Source organism: Hypanus sabinus, chromosome 7, assembly GCF_030144855.1.
Source record: "Hypanus sabinus isolate sHypSab1 chromosome 7, sHypSab1.hap1, whole genome shotgun sequence".
Classification (NCBI taxonomy): domain Eukaryota; kingdom Metazoa; phylum Chordata; class Chondrichthyes; order Myliobatiformes; family Dasyatidae; genus Hypanus; species Hypanus sabinus.
Genome location: NC_082712.1, coordinates 132,654,897 through 132,678,562, shown reverse-complemented (window position 1 = coordinate 132,678,562; position 23,666 = coordinate 132,654,897). Strand labels below are relative to the sequence as shown.

At 37.5% G+C, this 23,666-nt stretch overlaps 1 protein-coding gene across 4 annotated transcripts in view; it reads left to right on the top strand.

Annotated features, from left to right (window-relative positions):
- The window catches only part of LOC132397220 (synaptotagmin-7-like), a 518,616-nt gene that overhangs the window by 388,617 nt on the left and 106,333 nt on the right, over positions 1-23,666 (top strand). The window contains exon 1 of one of the 4 annotated variants that reach the window (XM_059975673.1): positions 8,865-8,944. The exons of 2 other annotated variants lie outside the window; for them this stretch is intronic. In XM_059975673.1, coding sequence (XP_059831656.1) covers positions 8,880-8,944 — 65 coding nt within the window. In that variant the 5' untranslated portion in view covers positions 8,865-8,879. Of the gene's footprint in view, positions 1-8,864; positions 8,945-9,675; positions 9,717-23,666 lie in introns of those variants that run through there. One more of the 4 variants, XM_059975672.1, reaches the window with a different exon arrangement.

The window sequence follows — 23,666 nt, the reverse complement described above, 5'->3', positions numbered from 1 at the left end:
GTGATAATAAATTTCTGTGTTGCATAGCACTTAGAAGAAATACTGAGGTTATCAAGAACTCAGAATGGGTGGAGGAACTTCAGTCTCCATCACTAAGTGTATCTCAGCAACACCATCACTGAGCGAGCTGGTCAAGTCCTGAAGGGCGCAGCAATCACATTGGGCCTGCAGCATTTGGTAAGAAAACCAACACAAGGGAAAAATCTACTTGGCCTTGCCCTCATCTGTGTATCCATCAGAGTTGTCCATGACAGCATTGATAAGAGTAACACTCAAACAATTACCTACGGCTCTCTACGAGCCATGTCAGTAATGTGATTGAGTATATTGCATCTTCCTAGATGAGTATGATTCCAAGGACACTCAAGAAGCACAATCCATAAATAAGATGCACTCCTTCTATTGGGGCATGGTAGCTTCAGTCAGTATTTGCAAAATGCATTGCAGGAAATTTCCCACTCGAATAATATTGACCACCTCTGTCACTTAGAATGAGAAGAAGACAAAAACATGAGAGCACTACGGCTTTCAAGGTCCCACCCAATTGCATACCATCTTGACTTTGTAGCACATTGTTTCAGAACTGGAAAAATAATCTAACAACTTGTCTGGAATGCTTACCTCGCATCTTCTCAAAAGTAATGCAGAATGGTATTAAATTCTGCCTGCTAAAATTTAAATATACTTAGAGAGTCTTGAGATATTAATATTATAAAGAGTTAATAGATTGATATCAACTGTTTCATCGGGCACATCTGCTGAATTAAAGAAAAATGTTTGTGGAGGGAACTCTTCCTTAGTTGAATTATGAAAGCATGAGTCAATAATCATTTTGTATTTTTTACTAGATCAGAGAGTGTATTCTTAGAATTGTCCAAAGAAGACTGAGTGTGATTTTTGAGTCTGTGGTAGTTCTAATTATAAGTGAGAGGACTTCATGAGTTCAAACACCTGCTCTATGTGTTCATAGGGATGTAACCATGGTGAGGAATAACTTCAAAGTAATACTAAGCAAAATTATTCAAACAATTCAAAAGTTTTCTATATAATTATTGAAATTCCTTACTAATATCAAGGCTGATAATGATTTGAGCATCTAAAGGCATAATGCATTTGTAAGAGTTGCTGCAGGCAAAAACAACCTGAAAAATCTAGTATGACAGCATCTGAGTGCTACTGTCATTATCAGACAACTCAAACTACATATTTAGTTGATTAGGTTTAACTTAATGTGTAGCTTAATTCTGCAAAAAAAGGTTATTGAAGGGAATTCAAATTTGCTAGCTTTTGAGAGGCACAGCTCTGATTCCATAATGATGTGGGGTGAACAAGTATGTGTGTGTGTCCACTGCCACACAACATGGCCTTTTTAAGATGATTAATGGGTTACCTGTACTATGGTTTGAATCTCTGCTTCACGTGTTCTTCCATCATCCGTTCTACAATCAGTAGTATTTGTGAGGGATTTAAATATTTTTATATTTGTATAAACTTGAGGTTTTGTTTTGAATTTAGCCATTCATACCTCATAGAATACTTTGCATTTGCATACCATTATGCAATATTTTAGCCACTGCAGCAGTTCAGAATCTCATTTTAAATGAAATGAAAGAAAAACTAAGTTCTGCACCTACGGATGACATTGGGCTCAGTGAGAACCACAGCTTACATCGGTATATTTTCAAGAGATGAATGTTAGTTAACAATAGAAGTTAAACTATTTAGTGCTATTTTGTGCAATAAGGATGATTTCACAGATATCAGTGACGTCAGTGATGTGGAAAATGAGAAAATATCATCCTTTCTTTATTGGGCCAGATTGAATTTGATCTGGTTTCCACAAGCATTCCTGACATGCCTGTACTCAGCAGGTCCTGATGTGGAAGGCCAATCACAAGGATGCAAGAAATAGCAACAGGAGTAGGTCCACCAGCACCAGACTGTTCAAAATTATCACAGATTATCTATATTGTCCTCAGTTCCTCTACTGTGTCAATTCTCCACAAGCCTCAGTTTCACAGCATTTTAAATATTTGGATTATTTTAATGGGAATTCCAACACTTCACGACTCTCAGGAAAATTTCTCACAGACTTTAGTTTTAAATGACTGACACTTTATTTTGCAGTCTGTCCTGTGGCTTATGATTCTACTGCTGATGAAACATCTCAACCTCTACAACCTGTCAAGCCCTTAGGATCTTAGATGTTTGAATAAGGTCACTCTCTCGTTCTTCTAAACTCAAAAAAATGTAGGCCAAAACCATTGGTCACTTTTAATGGAACCACTCTCTCATCCCAGGAATTAGCTTTGTGAATCTCCTATGGACTGGTTCATGTTACTCTAGTCATTTTTTTTTAGGTAAGGGGAATAAAATTGTACACAAGTATGGCCTCATCAACACCCAATACATCTGTTAGAAAACTTCCCCATCCTTAAATTCCAAAGTCTTTTCAAAAAAGGTCAATGTGTCATCTGCTCTCTTAACCTATTGGACTTTGCTAAGTTTTCATAATTTATACACTGGAACATCTAGATGCCTCCAAACTTCATTCATTTTCATCTTCTCTCCATTTTGATAACAATCCATGTTTTGATTTCTCTAACCAAACTACATGATTGCACATTTCCTCACATTGAACACTTCTTACTGGGTTTTCCCCAATTATGCAATCTGTCTATCTACCTCAGTCTATCTGCATCCCACTGGAGAAACACCATATTATCATCATAACATACCTTTCCACCTATTTTAATACAGTCTTTCCTCACACTTTGAGTTCAGCGGGGAGGTACTGCTAGCATGTAGGCCCCAGGTGGTATAGTTAGAAGCCCAAACACTGGATTACCACTGACAAGTTCTGATAGAAGATGAATCAGGTAGAAGAGTTTACTGCCAAGGAATTTAACATGTTTTGATGCTTCTGACTATAGAGTAAAGTAATTAAACCAATAGTAATTAATAATTAAACCCACATTAGTTTGATCATTTCTGGGAAACAATAGTAGGCTCTGTCTTTGGAACCCATAAAACTAGCAGGAGTGCATTGGCACTTGCAGTGTTATCTGTGTTTCAAGAGTGGCAGTGCATGCATGTAAATCCAAACCATGAGATTCAATAGCTACAGTGATTTCCATTGGAACTGTGGTCTTCAGGTCCAGTAAATTCTAATTCCATTATTTCTCCCAAATATGTTACAGACAGTTTTGTATTCATTGCTGTAGAGCCAAATTAATATGATGAATGTGCTGTCAGGGACAATCACTTGGTTGCCGTTGCACTTACAGTTTCTCATAGTTCCCTTTGTACTCGTGAAAAGCAGAATTTTGAATTCTTTAGCCTGACATGATCATCATTGAACTTTCAGGAACAACTGGGCAGAAGGAAAATATATGTTTAGAACTTATGTTGTTTTTTGACAGCACAAAGAAGCAACGGAATGATGGCTGACAAGTTGTTTTTACTCTGCGCATAGCATACATGGAAAGGGGGCAAACATATTCATGCCATAGAGTTTAATCACAACAAGGGAAGGCTGCCATCCAAGTAAATCAGGAGGACAGAAGAATTAAAGTTAAGGATATATGATAATCAACTAAAATGCAAACAAAAGTTCTTTATTAAGAATTCTGCAATATTTTCAGGCATCCCATGCATTGCACATTAGCTGCAGAGCACAGTGGACTGAGAGCAGTTGCTGGGGCAAAGGCAAGAGGATTCACTCAAATGTCAATGAGAAAATTAAAGAATCAATTCACAGAATCAAATGTAAGCAAACTTAAAGAATACAAGTTAACTGAAAACATTAATATCCTTTAAAATAAAATTACAAAAATGTCACTGTCCTCTTTTACAGTGAATGTTAGTAATTCCTTAAAATTATTATCAGATGAGCCCAACTTTGATCATGAGCACCTTTTGTATATCTGCACCAAGTTTGCTCATGTGCCAAATTCTGGAGCATTGTGATGCTCAAGGTGCAGCTGGAAGGTGATTGTCCAGAGAGTCGGTGCAGTCCAGCCCAAAGTAAATATTCCTTTCTTTCGCGGCTCTGTCTTATAAATTAGTCATCGATACTATCTGCTCTTCAATTTGATATTTCTAGTTGTTCATGTGGTTTTGCAAAGTGGTTTTGTCTTGTTTATATGTTTTCAAAACACTGTTGTTTATCTATAAGAATCTATTGTTGTGTTTGTGCTAATGTTTCTGCTAATTTGTAATATGTTTGCTATATATAGCATATTTTCTCATAGAAGGTACATAGCACATGTTTGCATCCACACACTCCTGTTCTCCTGTGGTCTCTTACCACAGGAATTTTACCAAATTCTGTTTTCAACTCTTATCTCCTCATATGACAAATTAGCCCTTCAACAACATCATCAATAATATGTGAGTCGAGATTATGTGTATTGCGGTTATGTCTCTCTATGACTGCTACTATTGTATTATTGGTTTAATCACCAGCAGTCCAGTTAAGTCATGAAAGATTTAGAATACTTTTCGTCAAAATATTTGGCAAAAATAAAGGTATGCTTGGCATGCCAAACATACTGTAGCCTTTCTCTCAACACTGACGTCCTGTGTCACTTACCTTCGAAAGCCTTAGATCAACCTTAAGCTGAACTTCAAGTCAAGATTGCTTCCTTCCAGCTCAGTAACTTGAGGTACAATCAACCTTGGCTCAGACTTACAGGTACTGACGTGTGCCTTTGTTATTTTTAATTTAATGCTCTTTCTATCTGTCCTTCCACCAGCTCCATCCTCTACAAACTGCTTGCCTTCTCTCATGGATTGCAAGGTCCCAATTCACTTCCTATCTTGCAAACCAGCTAATTCAAGATCCATACTGTTCCTCAGCAATACTTCCACAGATTTGACAGTTTCTTCCTCTTCATCCTCCTCCAGTCTTCTATTCCAGTTTCTCTGGCTGATGCCCCTCTTCTGTCATGATAATGGTAGTTGTATCGTGGTCTCAGGCTGCCTTGACTTTTCTCCCTTGAAGATTTTAACTGATCCTCTCACTTGCTATTTGTTTTGCAACCTTTTAAAGATTATCATTAATGTCATTTTTGTGGACATCTCTCTCAATTTTTCTAATACTTAATGGTGACACAAAGTACTTCCCAGCTTATTGTGTATCATAGCAAAATATAAGTGCTAGGGAGTGAAACTCAGGTGATGTCTTCATGCACAGATTTTTTTTTTTATTGTGACTATATTCTTTAAAAATGCAAAGTTCTATCCCATAGGATAGACAAGGATGTTAGAGAATAAATTATTCTGTAAGGTGTTAACTTGAAATCCTTAGCCTTTTATAGAGTTTTTATTAATTAATTTAGTAATTCCTGCTTCTGTGTTATCTATTTCACATATTTATTGCTGCATTTACATAGAATGCCTGCGATATAATGTCTGTATCCTTTGGTATTTACTATATTATAACCAATGCAAGTGCACAATTGTGCCACATTTATCCCCATGATCGATCTGAATACTGGTTGAGTATCCCTTATCCAAAATTCCAAAATCTGAAAAACCTCTGATATCTGAGTTTTTTTGAGCACAAATGGAAAATCCAACAAGGCACTCGGAAGGTTCCCAGGCATTGCGAAGGTATCTGTGCATTATAGACAGTTTGGAGAGTGACTTCACAGATGTAATCAGCAGAAGTCAATGAAGAATAGAAAAACTCTGCATAAAGCAATAAATGAAGATCTCAATCATGTATTGAAAGAGTGGATTTGTCTGTGCCAAAGTAAATAAATGCCACATACAGTATCTGATCATGAAACAAGCCAAGATCACACCAAATTGAAAACTGAAGATAATTGAGAATATTCAACAAGCTGGTTGGTTGCAGAAATTGAAGAAAAGATATGGCATTAAATTTGAAAGGTTATAAAAATTTTAAAGATGAAGCATCTGCTGATGACGAGGCAGAAGGGAAATCCGTTGACAAGTTTGCGAAGACCATTGCTGATGAAAATCTAACACCAGAACAAGTCTACAATGCCGATTGTTTTTATACCTTACATAAAACTTAAAGTAAAAAGTAAAATACAGTGCAAATACAATGTACAGTAACCTTTTAATCAAAACATGGTATCTTAGGTGGAGACTGAAAGCCTGCCGTTGTTTGTTGTTGTTCAACAGCTGATTCAGGTATCTATTCTCCCCATGCTGGTGTGCAGCTTTAGTTATCCGGCACACATAATATTTTCATTATACTGATGGCATGTAATATTTTTTACTGTTAAGTACATAAGTGTGATGAACAAGTCTAAGACAAAACTGCTTACTGATAGCAGGTAAATTCAGAATTGGAAATGATGGTGATCTCAGGTTAACTCATCATACTGTATATTCCAAAATCTGAAATTGTTCTGGGCCCAAGTATTTTGGATAATGCGTACTCAACCTGTACTATTTGGTGATCGGTTCTCCTAGCTGTGTTGTTTTAAGCAGCACCAGCAACTAACAGTGTTCACCCTGGCTTGATGATTATCACAGTAATTTCCAACCAGAATCTGATGTATGGGCATCCTATGGATGAAATGTTGATTTACGAGTGGGCAGTGAAGTTTACTTCTGCTTAAGATTTGGATATTATAAGGAAGCTTGTGAATATAATAGTTAAATGCAAAATTTAAATTTGCTTTGCAATAATTGGCACCTTGAAGTAAGAAAGTAATGCATTAAGTTGCAGCTTCGACAGAAATATGACTTTACATTTCTTTTAATTTTATAACCATGTATTGGAACGGAAATAATCTTTATCTTCCAGTCTCAACTGTTATGTGTTTACCTGGCTTATAACACTTTTTGATTAAGTATACTCTGTAACTTGCTGTAGCACTGTAGACTCTGCGTCACTGTTTCTCCTTATGTAAAGTGATATATATGACAATGCAGATATTCAGAATTTCTTCTGCACATGTCAGGATGCTGTTAGGCACTTGAGGAGCTGTGTGAGAAATGAAAAGAAAGAAGATTTCCACAAATTTTGTGCTAAATTTGCAAACTACTCATTCAAAATCAGAATTTACATTCAGCCATTTAAAAGCAAGTTCATGTTCGGGAATAAAGACATTACAGCACTGGGTATTTCATCAGCCATTATTGATATCAAAGTCGACATTTTACTGGATTCTTTCTGGTTGATCTTTGAGCAATGATGTAATGAGTCTTTGAACTTTTTAATATTTAATTATCTTAGGCTTACATATTCACACTTCCCATATGGGATGAAAACTGTTGATTCAATTTTCAGCTGGCAAACCCCTACAAGAACAAAAACCAAGTAATAAAAAGGACTTTTCAAATGCTTAGGGCAGTGGAAAAGATCTATCTCCCTACTGCAATGTATTCTATGATATTTACTTTCAAATATTTGGAAGATAATTACCAGTAAATATCGACCCACAGCACAAGCCCGCCGTAATGGAACATTAATTGGTAATTTTATTGAGGGAGGTCACAGAATGGTTGATGTGAGAAATGAAAAGACTGAGGCAATGGAAATACACTTGTGCCATTGAGTTTTATTGACTAAGTTTCTCTTTGGATATAATGAAGTTCTACCAAATCTGAGAGTGCACACTGCCTGGAGAGGAAAGTATTCCATTTCTGATCGCTTATGTTCTTGACCACAGTGAGCACAGAATTCATGGGTAGGAATTTTCTATATCCTTTCATAATATAAAACTCCAACAGTGATTACTAAAATTAATATCTGATTAAATTTTTTTTGTTAAATGAACTGGGATTTTACATGGGATCACCCTGACTTATTTTAAAAAGGAATTTTTTTTTTCACCATTTTGAGTAATTTAGTGTTAAAATTTGACAATCAGCGTTGCTTAATAATTATAACAGCATAATGTTTCCTAACTAATGGATGCAAATAACCAAGCAAAAAGGTATGTACTCATTCAAGTTGAGTAGCATTAGCTAAAACAAGGTAGGTGCCCTGCAGAGGAACTTATTCCCATGAGCAATTAAAGGTCCTTCTCTAATAAATATTTAATTTGATCATACAGAAGAAAGGAACTGCAAGTTCAAACATTGACCTTTTTTTGTAAACCTTATATTTTCCACAGGTATTAAAAGACCTTTGAAACATAAGATGGTGACAGTCATTTTCTTTGCATGCAGATGATATTTTCATTAATAGGGAATTACAAATCAAATATCTTCTGAAAACAGCATTGTTCACTCTCTCTCTCTCTCTCTCTCTCTCTCTCTCTCTCTCTCTCTCTCTCTCTCTCTCTCACATAAACACACGCACACTTTCTTTCTCTCTAATTTCTAATCTTTTGTAATTGTTTTTCTTGTATAGCCACGCTAAGGATATTAAGACTGAGAAGTTTTAAACTTGCCCTAATTTCATGGATTTTCTCCTTCCATGTAACATTAACACTGATACTGTGGCTCTGTACAGAGGGAAAAAAACACAACACTTGCTTGAGGTTTTTGATAGCAAGAATAAGTTGTGCTATATGTGGAATGATAAGGTTTTTGAGACATTTTTTCTATCACTGTATCTATATAGAGAAATGTATTTAATGAGCAACTTTTAAAATAAAGGTTTGTGACTCCTAGGATCAACTGTCTAACACCCTCAATATTTTTATCCTAATGCTTCTTACTGCCCACAAGAAAAAGTTTATTTTTCTTTCTAGTAAACCAGAGCTCCATATTCCTCAAAGTACTTCTTTTGTTGAACCTTGCTCACTTGCTGTGTTCCAATAACCAGTGTAATTCTAATGCACCACAATGAGGACAGGAAGTTAAATTGAGACTGATGTTTGGTAATGCTGTATTGTAATTGTGTGGTGATGACGAAATGATAGCTACCTGTCAGTAACTATACATTAATGATCTATCAGCCGGAAGCCTGGCATCCAACACACTCAAGATGCATTGCTGGACTTCACTACAGGTTGGCTAACTCTGCTTTGCTTTTTGTTTTCTCCTTTTATATATCTTTCCACTATTTTCTTCTGCCCCACTGTTCTGTTAGCTTGGATGAGCCGTTCTTGTCAGCAGCCTCTACGTTAGAACACATATCCACACCGCCGGCCGACCAGCAGCCAAAATGCCCGCGACCTCGGACGCTGCAGAGGCAGCAGAGCCTGCAGCAGCCGCTGCAGCAGCATAGACCTACCCACCACCAGCCCACCACCAGCCAGAGCCTGGGGCAGCTTCAGTTCCAGCAGCAGACAACCTCCGGCAGCAGGTCTCCCTACAGAGCCCAGCACAGGGCAGGCAGTACAGCGGGGTCACGCAGTCGCACAGCCGGTGGCCGCAGTCGCTCCAACCCTGGGAGCTGGGATTACGTCATGGGACAGCTCCGTAATCGAGGGTTAGATATGAAGTCTTTCCTGTAAGTCTCTCTTCTTTCTCCTTTCCACCCCAAAGCAGATTTCTTTCCCGCTACCCTCTAACAAATCTTTGTATTTTCACTTGTTTGGTAGCTGTATAGGTGTGAGAATTCCTTTCAATTCTCAGTCGAGTTCTGCCAACTATACCCACAGCAATATGTTTGACATGTGTTGTGGGAAATCCATGCAGCATGGGTTTGTGCAGAAAAGATCGACAGTGAAATTCAGTTTATGTTCTGAATTGCAGGACCTGTTGGATCATTAATCAAGTCTACAGAAGATGCAATGCTAACATCCTGAAACGATGGGGAACTTCAGCTCAAGTCTAAGGTGTAAAGTGCTTGTACTTTTTTTGCAGTTGTCAAAACAGTTGCATTCAGAGATACAACCTTTACAGGTGTTACGACATTATGGAATGGATTTTCAGAGCAGCTTGTGGTTGAGCCCATTCTGGATTGGATAATGTGTAATGAACCAGATTTGCTTAGGGAGCTCAAGGTAAAGGAAACTTTGGGAGGCAGTGATCATAATATGATGGAATTCATCCTGCAGTTTGAAAGGGAGAAGATAAGGTAAGAAGTATCAGCATTACAGTGGAGTAAAGGGAGTTAGAGAGGCATGAGAGGAGCTAGCCAAAGTTGATTGGAAGGGGACACTAGCAGGGATGATAGCAGAGCAGCAATGGCTGGAGTCTCTGGAAGCAATTTGGAAGGCACAGGATAACTGCATCTTGAAGATGAAGAGATATTTGAAAGGGAGAATGAAGCAACCATGGGCAACAATGGAAGTCAAGGACAGTATAAAAGCAAAAGAGAGGGCATATAAAAAGAATTAGTGGGATGTTAGAGGATTTCAAAAGCTAACAGAAGGCAACAGAAAAAACCATAAGAACAGAAAAGAGAAAATTAGAAGGGAAGCTAGCCAATAATATAAAAAAGATAAGCAATTTTTTTCAGAATTATAAAGAGTAAAAGAGAGGTGACAGTGGATATCGGAATACTGGAAAATAAAGCTGAAGAAGTGGTAATAGGAGACAAAGAAATGGTGGATGAACTTAATAAATATTTTGCATCAGTCTGCACTGTGGATGACACTAGCAATATGCCAGAAAGTCAACAGTATCAAGGTGGCAGTAGTGAGTGAGTGTAGTTGTTATTACTAAGGAGAAGGTGCTTGCGAAGCTGAAAGGTCTGCAATTAGCTAAGTCACCTGACTCTGCTACACCACAGGCTTCTGAAAGAGGTAGCTGAAGAGATTGTGGAGGCAGTAGCAAATAATCTTTCAAGAATTATTAGATTCTGGAATAGTTCCAAAGGACTAGACAATTACAAATATCACCTCACTCTGGAAGAAGGGAGGGAAACAGATGAAGGGAAATAGACCAGTCAGCCAGACTTCAGTGGTTGGGAAAGTGTTGGAGACTATTATTAAGGATAAGATTTTCGGGTACTTGGAGGCACATGATAAAGTAGGCCGAAGTCAGTTCAAAATTCAAAGTAAAAATTTATTATCAAAGTGCATATATGTCACCATATACAAACCTAAAATTCATATTCTTGTGGGCATGCTCAATAAATGTATAGAATAATAGCCATAACAATGAAACATATTCAGTGAAAAATCACATCAACTCAGACAACAAAATACAAAAATAAATGAACAATAATAATAAGTAAGAAAGAAAGAAATATTGATGAGATGAAGAGTTCTTGAAAGTGAGTCCATTGGTTGTGGGAATATTTCAATAACTGAGCAAGTGAATTTAATGAAGTTATTCCCTTTGGTTCAAGAGCCTGATGGTTGAGAAGGAATAACTTCCGGAGCCTGGCTGTGTGAGTCCTGAGGCCTCTGTACCACCTTCCTGATGGCAGCACCAGAAAGAGAGCATAGCCTGGGTGGTGGGGTTCCTGATGATGGATGCTACTTTCTTGCAACAGCATTTCATGTAGATGTGCCCAGTGGTTGAGAGAGCATGATTTCCTTAAGGGGAAATCTTGCCTGACAAATCTGATAGAATTCTTTGAGGAAATACCAGGCAGGATAAAGAAAGGAGTCAGTGGATATTTGCTTGGATTTTCAGAAGGCCTTTGACAAGCTGCCATACATGAGGCTGCTTAACAAGATAAGAGCCCATGGTATCACAGGAAAGATACCAACATAGATAAAAGATGGGCTGATTGACAAGGCAAAAAGTTAAAACTAAAGGGGCTCATTCTGGTTGGTTGCTGGTGACAGGTAATGTTCTGCAGGGGTTAGTATTGGCACCACTTCTTTTCATGTTATTTGTCAGCTCCTTGGATGATGGAATTGATGGCTTTATGGCCAAATTTGAAGACAATACCAAGTTAGATGGAAGGGCAGGTAAGGAAGCGGGGGGGTCTGCAAAAGGATTTCAACAGATTGGGAGAAGCAGATGGAATATAGTGTAGGGAAATGTATGGTTATGCATTTTGGTAGAAAGAATAAAGGTATAGAACAATATGTTCTGCTTTTCTAAATGTGGAGAAACTTCAAAAATCAGAGGTGCAAGGGACTTGGGACTCCTTGTGCGGGACTCCCTAGTGGTTAACACAGCAAATTCAATGTCATCATTCATTTTGAGAGAACTAGAATATAAGCAATGGAATGTAATGCTGAAGCTTTATAAAGCATCGGTCAGGCTGCACTTAGATTGTTGTGAGCAGTTTTGGGCCCCTACTCTAAGAAAAATGTGCTAGCGTAGGAGACAGTCCAAAGGAGGTTCGTGAAAATGATTCCAGGAAAGGAAGATAAAACATATGAGGAGTGTTTGATAGCTCAGGGCTTGTACTTGCTGGAGTGTAGAAGAATGAGAAGAATTGAAACCTATCAAATATTGAAAGGCCAAGATAGGGTTGATTTGGAAAGATCTTTCCTATGGTAGGGGAGTCTAGGATCAGAGTGTACAGCTGCAGAATACAATGATGACCCTTTAGAACAGAGATGAGAAATTCCTTTAGCCAGAGGTTGGTGAATCTGTGAAATTCATTGCCACGGAGGACAAGTTATTGAGTATATTTAAAGCAGATGTTGATAGGTTCTTGATTAGCCATGGAATGAAAGGTTACAGGGAGAAAGCAGGAGAGTGGGGTTGAGAGAGATAATAAACCAGCCATGATGGAATGGCAGAGCAGACTCGATAGGCCGTGTCTTACGGTCTTATTACTGAAGAGGGCAAACGGTAACTGGCAGACAACAAACTGTACATCACAAACAGCTCTTGCAGATCATATGGCTTCCTGTTTAAAAAAAAAACATTTATTTCCAAATGATTATGAGAGGATACAAGGTTTGTAGCTACACACCTCATAAATAGTCTTGGCACAAATGCAGCTCAGTATAGCAAACAGATTCACAGACACTTATCCAGAAAGAATATGTGTGCTGAAACAATATGTTCTGCTTCCAGGCAACCTGGACCTGTGAATATTTTCCAGTTCTTTTCCTAAATAATTTGACCTTTTTTTAAAAAAAAATTGTGTCCTGTGCAGAGAATTTTGAATCTTCGGTGCCTTGTTGTTTCTGAAGGACAATTTAGAACCTGAGACTTGTCATTGCTGAAGTTTGCTGTCGTTATTTTTAAATACTTAATATTATTAAACATTTACTACTTTGATCATCTTCACAGAGCAGAAAGCATCGTGTGCAATGATCCAGTGCTTTGACTATTGTGTCAAATGTGCCATTATAATTTTTCTGACTGCAAAGATAAAAATGGAAAAACCTGTTGTTGATGCATACATAGGTCAAAGCAAAGTGTGTGTGCATCAGGCAGGATTCTACTGATGTGCTATTTTTCTACCAACTACCTGCCGTGACTGTACGGTCCCGCAGCAGTTCAACTAGGTTATCAGATGCAAGAATAATTAAATCACCTTGCAAAAAATATTTAGTATTATTTGTGCTTTTTAAAGTTTTCAAACCTGGGAAAGGCAGCACATATTTGACACAATTCTAGTATTAGCACTATAATCAGACTATTTGTTTACCTTTGGTCATGCAAACTATGGTGGATATGTGTTTCAGAGAAATGTCTTAAGATAGTCCTGAAATGTGATGTTGCCATCTGCTGATCTGATCCATTTCCCATGATAAATAACATTGATGAATTCAGTAATTGTCTTGTTTTTGTGAATTTGTAGTACAGTGGATTCTGTTTAATTGGGCCATTGGTTAATCGGGCCAGCTGCTTATTTGGGACAACTCCTAAAGAACAAAATCGAATTGAGAAAATTGCAGATTCCCTTTGTTTATTTGGGACACTGTGCTACTTAATTGAGTAGGAGACTTGCCAAACAGTTTCTAACTAGTTTCAGTCGCAAGCACTTGTGTGGCCGTTAGATGCTACACTGTGCTTAGAGTTTTTAAAAAGCATCAGTTGTGTGTGTTTATGTTCAAATAAGCAGCAAGACAATTCAAAATTATTTTGCTCACTGCAGTTTCAAGCATTCAGGCTTGGGGGGGATACCAGAAACAGTCAGGAATGAAAATGAAATGATTTCACCAATTCAGCAAGTTAGGAACTATGAGGAATTTGAAGGCATCGACTATCATCTTGAATGTTACAATTAAAATTAAGTTTCGTAAGATGTAAAAGTTGATAGCATTGTATGAAGACAGTCCATTATCTGCACTGATTTTGTTCATTTACAGTCAATCAAAAGAACACAGCAGTATACACTCAATGAGGTCCTCCATCAATAACTATCAGGGACTAATGCACGGATTTATAGTACTATAGTTAGTGTTCTTACTGTATTTCCTTTAAGTACATAATTTGTTACTCAGCTTGTCTTTTTTTATACCTTTTTAACTATTTCCATGAAACTGGCTGATCGGGGTGGCCATTTAATTGGGCCAAAATGGCTGGTCCCAGTGTGTCCCAATTAACCAGAATCCACTGTATATATGCTTAAATATCAGCACAGTCTTATTAAGCTCAAAAATTTGATTTGTGGTTTCTTTAGCAATAAATTAAAGGAAAGGCCAAATTTTGCCAGGGTTCAAATAGAAATAGGCATTATTAGATAAACAATATATCAGAATGTGTGTAAATTGAAGGAGATGCTCGTGTAAGATCTACATGAGCTTTTAGCACTGAGAAATTATTTTCCGATAAGTCAAGGGACCAGCTAAATTTTTTAAGCACTTTGCTCTCATGATAACACCACCCACACTTAACGTATCAGAAGCACTCATGGTAAAATATATATTGAGATCAGGTATATGGAAAACTCTTAAGTTGTTGGGCTTCAGAATGGCAATTGGTGCTAAAATCCTAATCTATATGAACTTGGGGAAATGATTTCAGTCAGTAATTCTGTATTGTTTATAAGTCAGACAGCATGCTAACTTGCTCAATAAGCAACATGTCTGTTGCTAACATTTTCTGTGTGTAACTGCAAAACAATACTGACACGAAGAAGATCATTTAATTACCAAGTGTTAGTTATGAATAAATCCTAATCAAGCATTAAATGAAGGTTAACAATAGCACATAACACAAAACTTTAGAAAGACCACGGTCTCTTTCAAATGATTGCATGTAAGCAAAATAAATTAAGATAATTCATTTAGCATTTGTTTAAATCTTATGCACACAGGCTTTATAATAAAATACAATGCAATCTTTATATTAAATTAATTAAATGCTCTTACAATCTTACAGATACTTCACAGTGGTATGTGAGTAATTTCCACTTATTCACTTCTTTTTGAGGTTGGCACTGGTAATAGGATTAATATGTTGTAGATGCCCCTGTCTTATCCTCAATGACATTTCTTCATTTTATTGGCCTAGAACATTCTTTCCTACAGCATTGTTATCCCTTCGCCTCCTCAGTATGTATATTTAAATCCTACCTAAATGAAACTGCCAATCAGTACCAAATTTGGGACAAATCTGTGGGTGTGCACAAACCAGAATCTTTGAAATGATTGTACAAATTAATTTGATAAAGGGCCAACTGCCAGCAACTAAACTGGGAAAACACTGGAAATATTCAACAGGTCAGTTAGAATCCATGGAAATGAAAACAGAATGAACACTTCAAATCATTGGACTTTCATCAGAACCGGAAAAACTTAGAAATTCTGAAGATAATTAATCTCATATCAGAAGAGGAGAGAGAATGAAAAGGAAAGCCCTTGAATGAATGTAATAAGTGGTGGAGATGCTGTCTGAGAGGGGGTTATAAAACCCAGGGCCAAGGTGGCTATTGGAGGAGATAAATTAAATCTGAAGCTATCAGAACATGAGATAGAACATCAAGAGATTGATGTGAATTCTTGCAAATAAAATCCTCCTAATTTTCCTATTGTGTGGTAAAAATAGAGGAAACAGTGCATGGTAATAGATTATTTATAATAAATTTTATGAAGTGATTACCATGATAGATTTATATCATGGTATGTAATGTCCATAATTCAAAGTACGAGAGCACTGACGTTTTAATGACCGTAGCTTCAGCTGGTAATTGTAAATAGGTGCTGTCATTTTAATGAATATGCTAATGATGTGATAATTATATACTGTCTTTTGTCATTCACATATATGCAGTTAATTTTTCAAAGATTCCAGAATAGTATCCTCTTTCATGTTCTGTACTTAAAATTCACACCACCAAAAGTCTATGAGAAGTGGGATACCTGATCTTCATCCATCACCTTAAAGACCATGTAATGTGCAACTGTCATTCTAGATGACAATCTTATAAACCTCAGATATTAGGTCAAAACTTGCAGTGACCCAAAAATCTGTATGAAGTTGAGTAAACTTCCTTTCTCTATTTCTCCAGTAATTGTCACATATTAACCAAGTGGCATAGAAGCAACTCTTCACCATGTCTATCAGTAATTCCCCTGACAGTTAGCTAATTAAATTGCTCATTGACAGGTTCAAGAGAATGTCACTTTAAAACCAAATTTAAAATATGTTGTTAGTAGAAATGTGTTGATTGGAAGCAGGGAAATGGAAATTGGAAATATAAGAATGACTGAATGTTAAAAAAAGAGGCAACTTGTATGTATTTGTGTTAATTAATATAATATTGTGCAAAATATAGAAATGCAAGAAGTGAAGATTATACCCCCACAAAGACGCACTCTATGTTGATACTTCTTAATTGCAATACAATTCTGATGCCTTCCCTGAGTGTGATTGAAGACACCAAATGATAGTTCCTTACTTGTAATGCAAGACAATTCTGGCCCCTGTCATCATTTGAAATTTATCAAATCTACAATAGGAAGTTAAGAAATGCCACTCATTTTGAGTAAAAATATCTTTACTGATAATGGAGCCTCATATACCTGTCTGTTATAAATATATTTATAAATTTAGTCAAGACGATAAGCATTTATCCATTTTTAAAATTTGTTTCTTTACCTGTCACCTTGTACTTGCCACATAACAAAGTTGCTTCGAGAAGGTGGGCCACTCCTGTGCCCAACTCCTATTCACCACAACTTCCATGTCAGGTTTAAGTTTCACTAGAGTTTTATTTTGAAAGTGATATCAAATAGCATTTCATTAAACTCCTATGGCTGGTATTACAGAACTTTGTAAAAAAAAGTGTAATAATCTAAATGGTGATTATTACTACTGACTGATTATGACACACACAAATGAGCTCATTATATCCATGTTGTCTTCCAACGGAGCAATCCCATCAGCCCTATTCCTTCCCGTGGCTCTACAGTGACTCTGCTCTCACATGCCCACTACTCCACTTCGATGTTCTTCCTGCTCATATTACAGTAGCTAATTCACCTACCAATACTTCTTTAGAACATGGGAGGAAACTGGTACATCCATAGAAAACTCTCATATCAGAGGTTCAGTGAAAATTCCGCACAGATAACATCCAAGATCAACATTAAGCCCGGTTCGCAGGATCTTAGAGGCAGCAGCTCATACTAATTAAATTGCTTGTACATATATATATATATATATAGAGAGAGAGAGAGAGAGAGAGAGAGAGAGAAAGAGATAATTTATTTATATATGGCTGATTAGATATTTGCATTAATAAGCAGGTATATAGGTGAACACACACGTGCATATACTGTATGCATAAATATTTTTGTGCAGTCTTTGCAATTAAAACAATATATTTCAAAAGTAGATACCCATACTGTGCAACATCAGAAAGAACAACACTTAAACTTGCAGTTAATCCTACAATATTCAATTTAAAGTACCCTGACTAAGTTGAGAGGTTAAAATCCATATTGGTTCTGATGAAGAGTCTTTGATTTGAAACATTTACTCATTTTTTTCTTCCCATAGTTATGATCTGACCTGCTGAATTCTATTTTCATTTAAACAAAAACATTTTTTTCAATGGGAAATAAAATATATCTATGAACTTATGGTAGTAATAAGTGTTCAATAGACAATAAGTGTTCTATAATAGACAATAGGTGCAGGAGTAGGCCATTCGGCCCTTTGAGCCAGCACCACCATTCAATGTGATCATGGCTGATCATCCACAATCAGTACCCCGTTCCTGCCTTCTCCCCATATCCCTTGACCCCGCTATCTTTAACAGCTCTATCTAACTCTTTCTTGAAAGCATCCAGAGAATTGGCCTCCACTGCCTTCTGAGGCAGAGCATTCCACAGATTCACTTGATGGACAATGGGAAATAATTATTAATTACTTTTTTTTTACTAACAATGCAAGCTTTGGAACCGGAACCAAGCTATCTTTGGTAATGCTATAAGTAGAGGAGCTGACTTTGAAGAACAAAGAGATAATGCCCACAAATCCAGTTGCTTGCATTACATTTCTCAGCCGGGCGGACACGAGAATTGATTTCCTGGCAATGCAATTGGACAGTGCTAATTTCTAGGTCTGATTGTGCTACACCAAGAATTTGACCTGGCATTCACTGACATATTGTAAGTGGTATTTGTCCAAGTAAAATTAATCTTTATCAGACGTAGACATAATAACATGTGCAAAATGCTGGAGGAACTCAGCAATCCAGGCAGCATCAATGGAAGAGTCTCAGGCTGAAATGTCGACTGTACCCTTTTCCATAGATGCTACCTGGCCTGCTGTGTTCCTCCAGCATTTTGTGTGTGTTGCTTGGATTTCCAACATCTGCAGATTTTCTCTTGTTCATAATGACATGTCTTGTGTATCCCTTGTTCAGAGCATTGCTGGGAGGAATTGTGTGATGTTGGTTTGCCACACACAAGAGCTGGTTTAGATTTTCACGACTGTGGGTCTCTCAGTTTGTGATGGAATTATTCAGTGGAATAGACTGACAGAGTAAATCAACCACCCACAATCTGAAATCAATTCTTTTCACTGAAGAGACCATATGAGGTTTAATTCTAACCTCTACCTGAACCTGTAATAAGACTGTGCTGGAAGCTGTGCATAGTTCAGTGAGTGTGTTTCTTATCAGATTTACCATTATACTGTAAATAAACCTGACAGTTTGTTTGAATTCACCAGTTTATGTCTCCAGAATGATGTATTACATCCTGTTTAGAGAACCCTGACTGAATTGATGGGTTAAAAGGTGTATTGGATTACAAAGCATGTGAAAAAAGCTTATGCAATCAAATTGGTATTTTTTGAATGCCGTGTAAAACAGCTGGAATTTAAGTTCCAAGCAATCAGAAAATCTAAACTGGTAATCTACATTCTGAAGCCCCAGAATTCAATAATAAGATTCCATCGACAGGCTCATATACACTTGCACTCTATTAGACTATCAAGAAGCTCCCATAGCATAAAACCTTTTGACATTTTTATTTAATTAATAGTTCCACACAGTAGGCTTATTCAGAAAGTCAGAAGGCATGGGATCCAGGGAAGTTTGGCCAGGTGGATTCAGAATTGGCTTGCCTGCAGAAAGCAGAGGGTCGTGGTGAAGGGAGTACATTCAGATTGAAGGGTTGTGACTAGTGATGTCCCACAAAAATCGGTTCTGGGACCCCTACTTTTCGTGATTTTTATTAACAACCTGGATTTGGGGGTAGAAAGGTTGGATTGCCAAATTTGCAGACAACCCAGAGAAGTGTGAGGTGGTACAGTTTGGAAGGACAAACTCCAAGGCAGAGTACAATGTAAATGGCAAGATACTTGGTAGTGTGGAGGAGCAGAGGGATCTGAGGGTACATGTCCACAGATCCCTGAAAGTTGCCTCACTGGTAGATAGGGTAGTTAAGAAGGCTTATGTTAGCTTTCATAAGTTGAGGGATAGAGTTTAAGAGTCGCGATGTAATGATGCAGCTCTGTAAAACTCTGGTTAGGCCACACTTGGAATACTGTGTCCAGTTCTGGTTGCCTCACTATAGGAAGGATGTGGAAGCATTGTAAAGGGTACAGAGTAGATTTACCAGGATGCTGCCTGGTTTAGAGAGTATGCATTATGATCAGAGATTAAGTGAGTTAGGGCTTTACTCTTTGGAGAGAAGTGAGTTAGGGCTTTACTCTTTGGAGAGAAGGAGGATGAGAGGAGACATGATAGAGGTATACAAGATATTAAGAGGAATAGATAGAATGGACAGCCAGCACCTCTTCCCCAGGGCAGCACTGCTCAATACAAGAGGACATGGCTTTAAGGTAAGGGGTGGGAAGTCAAGGGGGATATTAGAGGAAGGTTTTTTACTCAGAGAGTGGTTGGTAAGTGGAATGCACTGCCTGAGTCAGTGGTGGAGTCAGATACACTACTGAAATTTAAGAGACTACTAGACAGGTTTATGGAGGAATTTAAGGTGGGGGGATATATGGGAGGCAGAGTTTAAGGGTCGGCACAACATTGTGGGCTGAAGGGCCTGTACTGTGCTGTAATATTCTATGTTCTATATTAATTATGTCCCATACCTAGATATATATTTTTTAATTTTCTCTGCAACACAGTAATCGTTGTTGCTCAAGCTACTATACATGCTGACTGTCTTGAAAGTAAGCAATCTTATTTACTATTGTTTGATAAGACTCACAACGAATGCATTTTTAAAGACAAATTAGATAACAGGATTGTCATCGTGTGACAAAATGCAAGTCAAAATATTACAATTTATATAACAATGAATGTTGCATAGCAGAGGTGTGAGTGCAGAGTTTAGGAGGGATAAGATTGCTCAGAATGTGTGGTTTTCTATTTATTTATTTGTTTGTTTGTCTGTTTGTTGAGATGCAGCATGGAGTAGGCCCCTTGGTCCTTTCAAGAAATGCCACCCATCAATCCCCCAGTTTTAATCCGATATTACTCACAGGATAATTTACAATGGCCAATTAGCCTACCAACTGGTACGTCTTTGGACTGTGGGAGGAAACCAGAGCACCTGGTAGAAACCCACGCAGTCACAGGGAGAACATACAAGCTCCTTACAGGCTGCAGGAGGAACAAAAATTTTAAAATATTTTTAAAAATTAGTAATTTCTTCCCATACATTTTACCATGTTGTTAGATTTACCCAAGTAATACTCAGTTGTATGTGTTCTATAGTCTAGCTAGTGAGTATTGAAAAGGAGTAAGAAATAAAAGGAGAACTTTTCAATATGCTGCAGTGTGTTGGAACTATTCCAGAATCTGATTACTGTCAGATCAACAACTTTAGCGTGAGTGAAAATCTCCTGAATTTGGCATCATATGGGATAATATTTTTGAACTTGTACCTGACACTTTTAAGAATAACTGAGCAGGAAATATGAAAAAAAAATCATTTTGCTGGTGAGGTGGTATTTTATGGTTAGAGTTGATAAATTATTTGAGAAGCAGGGCCAGTACATTGGCAAAATCTAAATTAATTACTATGAAAGCAATGTCAAATAAAGAGCAGTTGAATAATCACTAACATTTAAGTGATTTAAACTTAAGAGTTAAATTAGTAAAATGACTGCTGCTAGAATATGAAACATTAGACCAGCTATCTTCCGTCTCCACCCTCAGATCTGATGCAGGGGTTTTGATAATTCCAGCCACCCATCCTCTGCCAACACAGACGCTGCCCAGCTTGCTGAGTTCCTTAGCAAGTTGATTGTTACAACAGAAATGAGTCAGTGGAAGTCAGAATGAATATGCTTCATATATACTGAGATTTCATTGAGAGAATTCAATCCAAAAGAAGTGATAGTACTACAAAAGGTATTTGATTAAAGTCAAATGTAGATTGTCAGAATCTGTGTTTCCATTCATAGGTATGGTAGATAAACATACTGCGAATACTAGCAACCAAGGAGTCAGTGCACGTGATAAATTTAATGTAGTTAATGTAAAGGAAGAAAAAACAGGAATTAATAGAATAGGAAGTTTACAAATCATCTGAATCTAATAGCCTACATTCTTAAATTTTAAAAGAGCTTTGATTATCCATAGTCCCCCGAGTTCTAGAAAAGTCATAGTAAATGTAGATATAAGAAATAATACAATGTTGATTAATAAAGATGGAGGAAGAAGATGGGTCAAGAAGTGTTAGTGTGGAATCATTAGTACAGATACAGTGATGAGGCAAGAAAATCATTATATAATTAGACTGAATCAAGATGATTGTGTGAGAGGAAACAGTGTTTGATAAATTTTTTAGAGTTAACTGAGGTTATAGCTAGCAAGGTACAATCTAAATTTTTCAAAAAGGTATCAAGAAGAATTGATGAATGCAATACAGTTGGTGTAGTCTATATGGACTTCAGAAAGGCCCTAAATATCTCAAAGGGGATTCACCAAACTAATTACTGGTATGTAAGTATTGTCTGTTCAAGAGAAACTAAATAGCTTGGTATTTTTTGGTATTTGGATAATGAGGGGTGATTTTCAAGATCAGGGACCAATAGTTTAAAACTGGGTACATGGAAATTTCTTCTCACATATGCTGTTAAATATCTGGAATTCTCTACCCAAGAGGGTTGTGGAGATAGGTTACCAGAAGCACTTTGGAAAGATTAGGGAATGGAGTGGCAGAGCAGAGAAGTTGAGGACCGGGATAGATCAATCATGATCATATTCAAAGGCAGAGCAGGCTTTGAGGGGTGCGTGGCCTACCCCACTCCAGTTTTCTTGTCTTCAAATTGGATTCAAAATTGTCTTTCTAATTGGAGGCATTGTATGATGGTGACTTCTGCGCTTGAAATCCTGTGGCCGGTAACTACTACAAGAATCAGTATTTCACTCTTTGTTATAAGCAATAATGATTTGGGTAGGAATGTTGGAGGCAGAATAAGTAAATTACCAGATGGCATGATACTTCAGAATCAGAATCAGATCTATTATCTCCAGCATGTGACGTGAAATTTGTTAACTTAGCAGCAGCAGTTCAATGCAATACATAATCTCAAAGAGAAAAAATAAATTAAAAAAATAATAATAAATAAACAAGTAAATCAATTACAGTACACTTATATTGAATAGATTTTTTAAAAATGTGCAAAAAGCAGAAATACTGTATATTAAAAGAAGTGAAGTGTCCAAGGATTCAATGTCCATTTAGGAATCGGATGGCAGAAGAGAAGAAGCTGTTCCTGAATTGCTGTGTGTGTGCCTTCAGGCTTCTGTACATCCTATCTGATGGTAACAGTGAGAAAAGGGCATGCCCTGGGTGCTGGAGGTCCTTAATAATGGACGCTGCCTTTCTGAGACACCGCTCCCTGAAAGTGTCCTGAGTGCTTTGTAGGCCAGTACCCAAGATGGAGCTAACTAGATTTACAACCCTCTGCAGCTTCTTTCTGTCCTGTGTAGTAGCCCCTCCATACCAGTCAGTGATACAGACTGTTAGAACGCTCTCCATGGTACAATTATAGAAGTTTTTGAGAGTATTTGTTGACATGCCAAATCTCTTCAAACTCCTAATAAAGTATAGCCTCTGTCTTGCCTTCTTTAGAACTACATTGATATGTTGGGACCAGGTTAGATCCTCAGAGATCTTGACACCCAGGAACTTGAAACTGCTCACTCTCTCCACTTCTGATCCCTCTATGAGGATTGGTATGTGTTCCTTTGTCTTACCCTGCCTGAAGTCCACAATCAGCTCTTTCGTCTTACTGACGTTGAGTGCCAGATTGTTACAGCGGCACCGCTCCACTAGTTGGCATATCTCACTCCTGTACACCCTCTCGTCACCACCTGAGATTCTACCAACAATGGTTGTATTATCAGCAGATTTATAGATGGTATGACTCTTCACACAGTCATGCGTATATAGAGAGTAGAGCAGTGGGCTAAGCACACACCCCTGATGTGCGCCAGTATTGATCATCAGCAAGGAGGATATGTTATCACTAATCTTAGTAGTGTTGTTGAA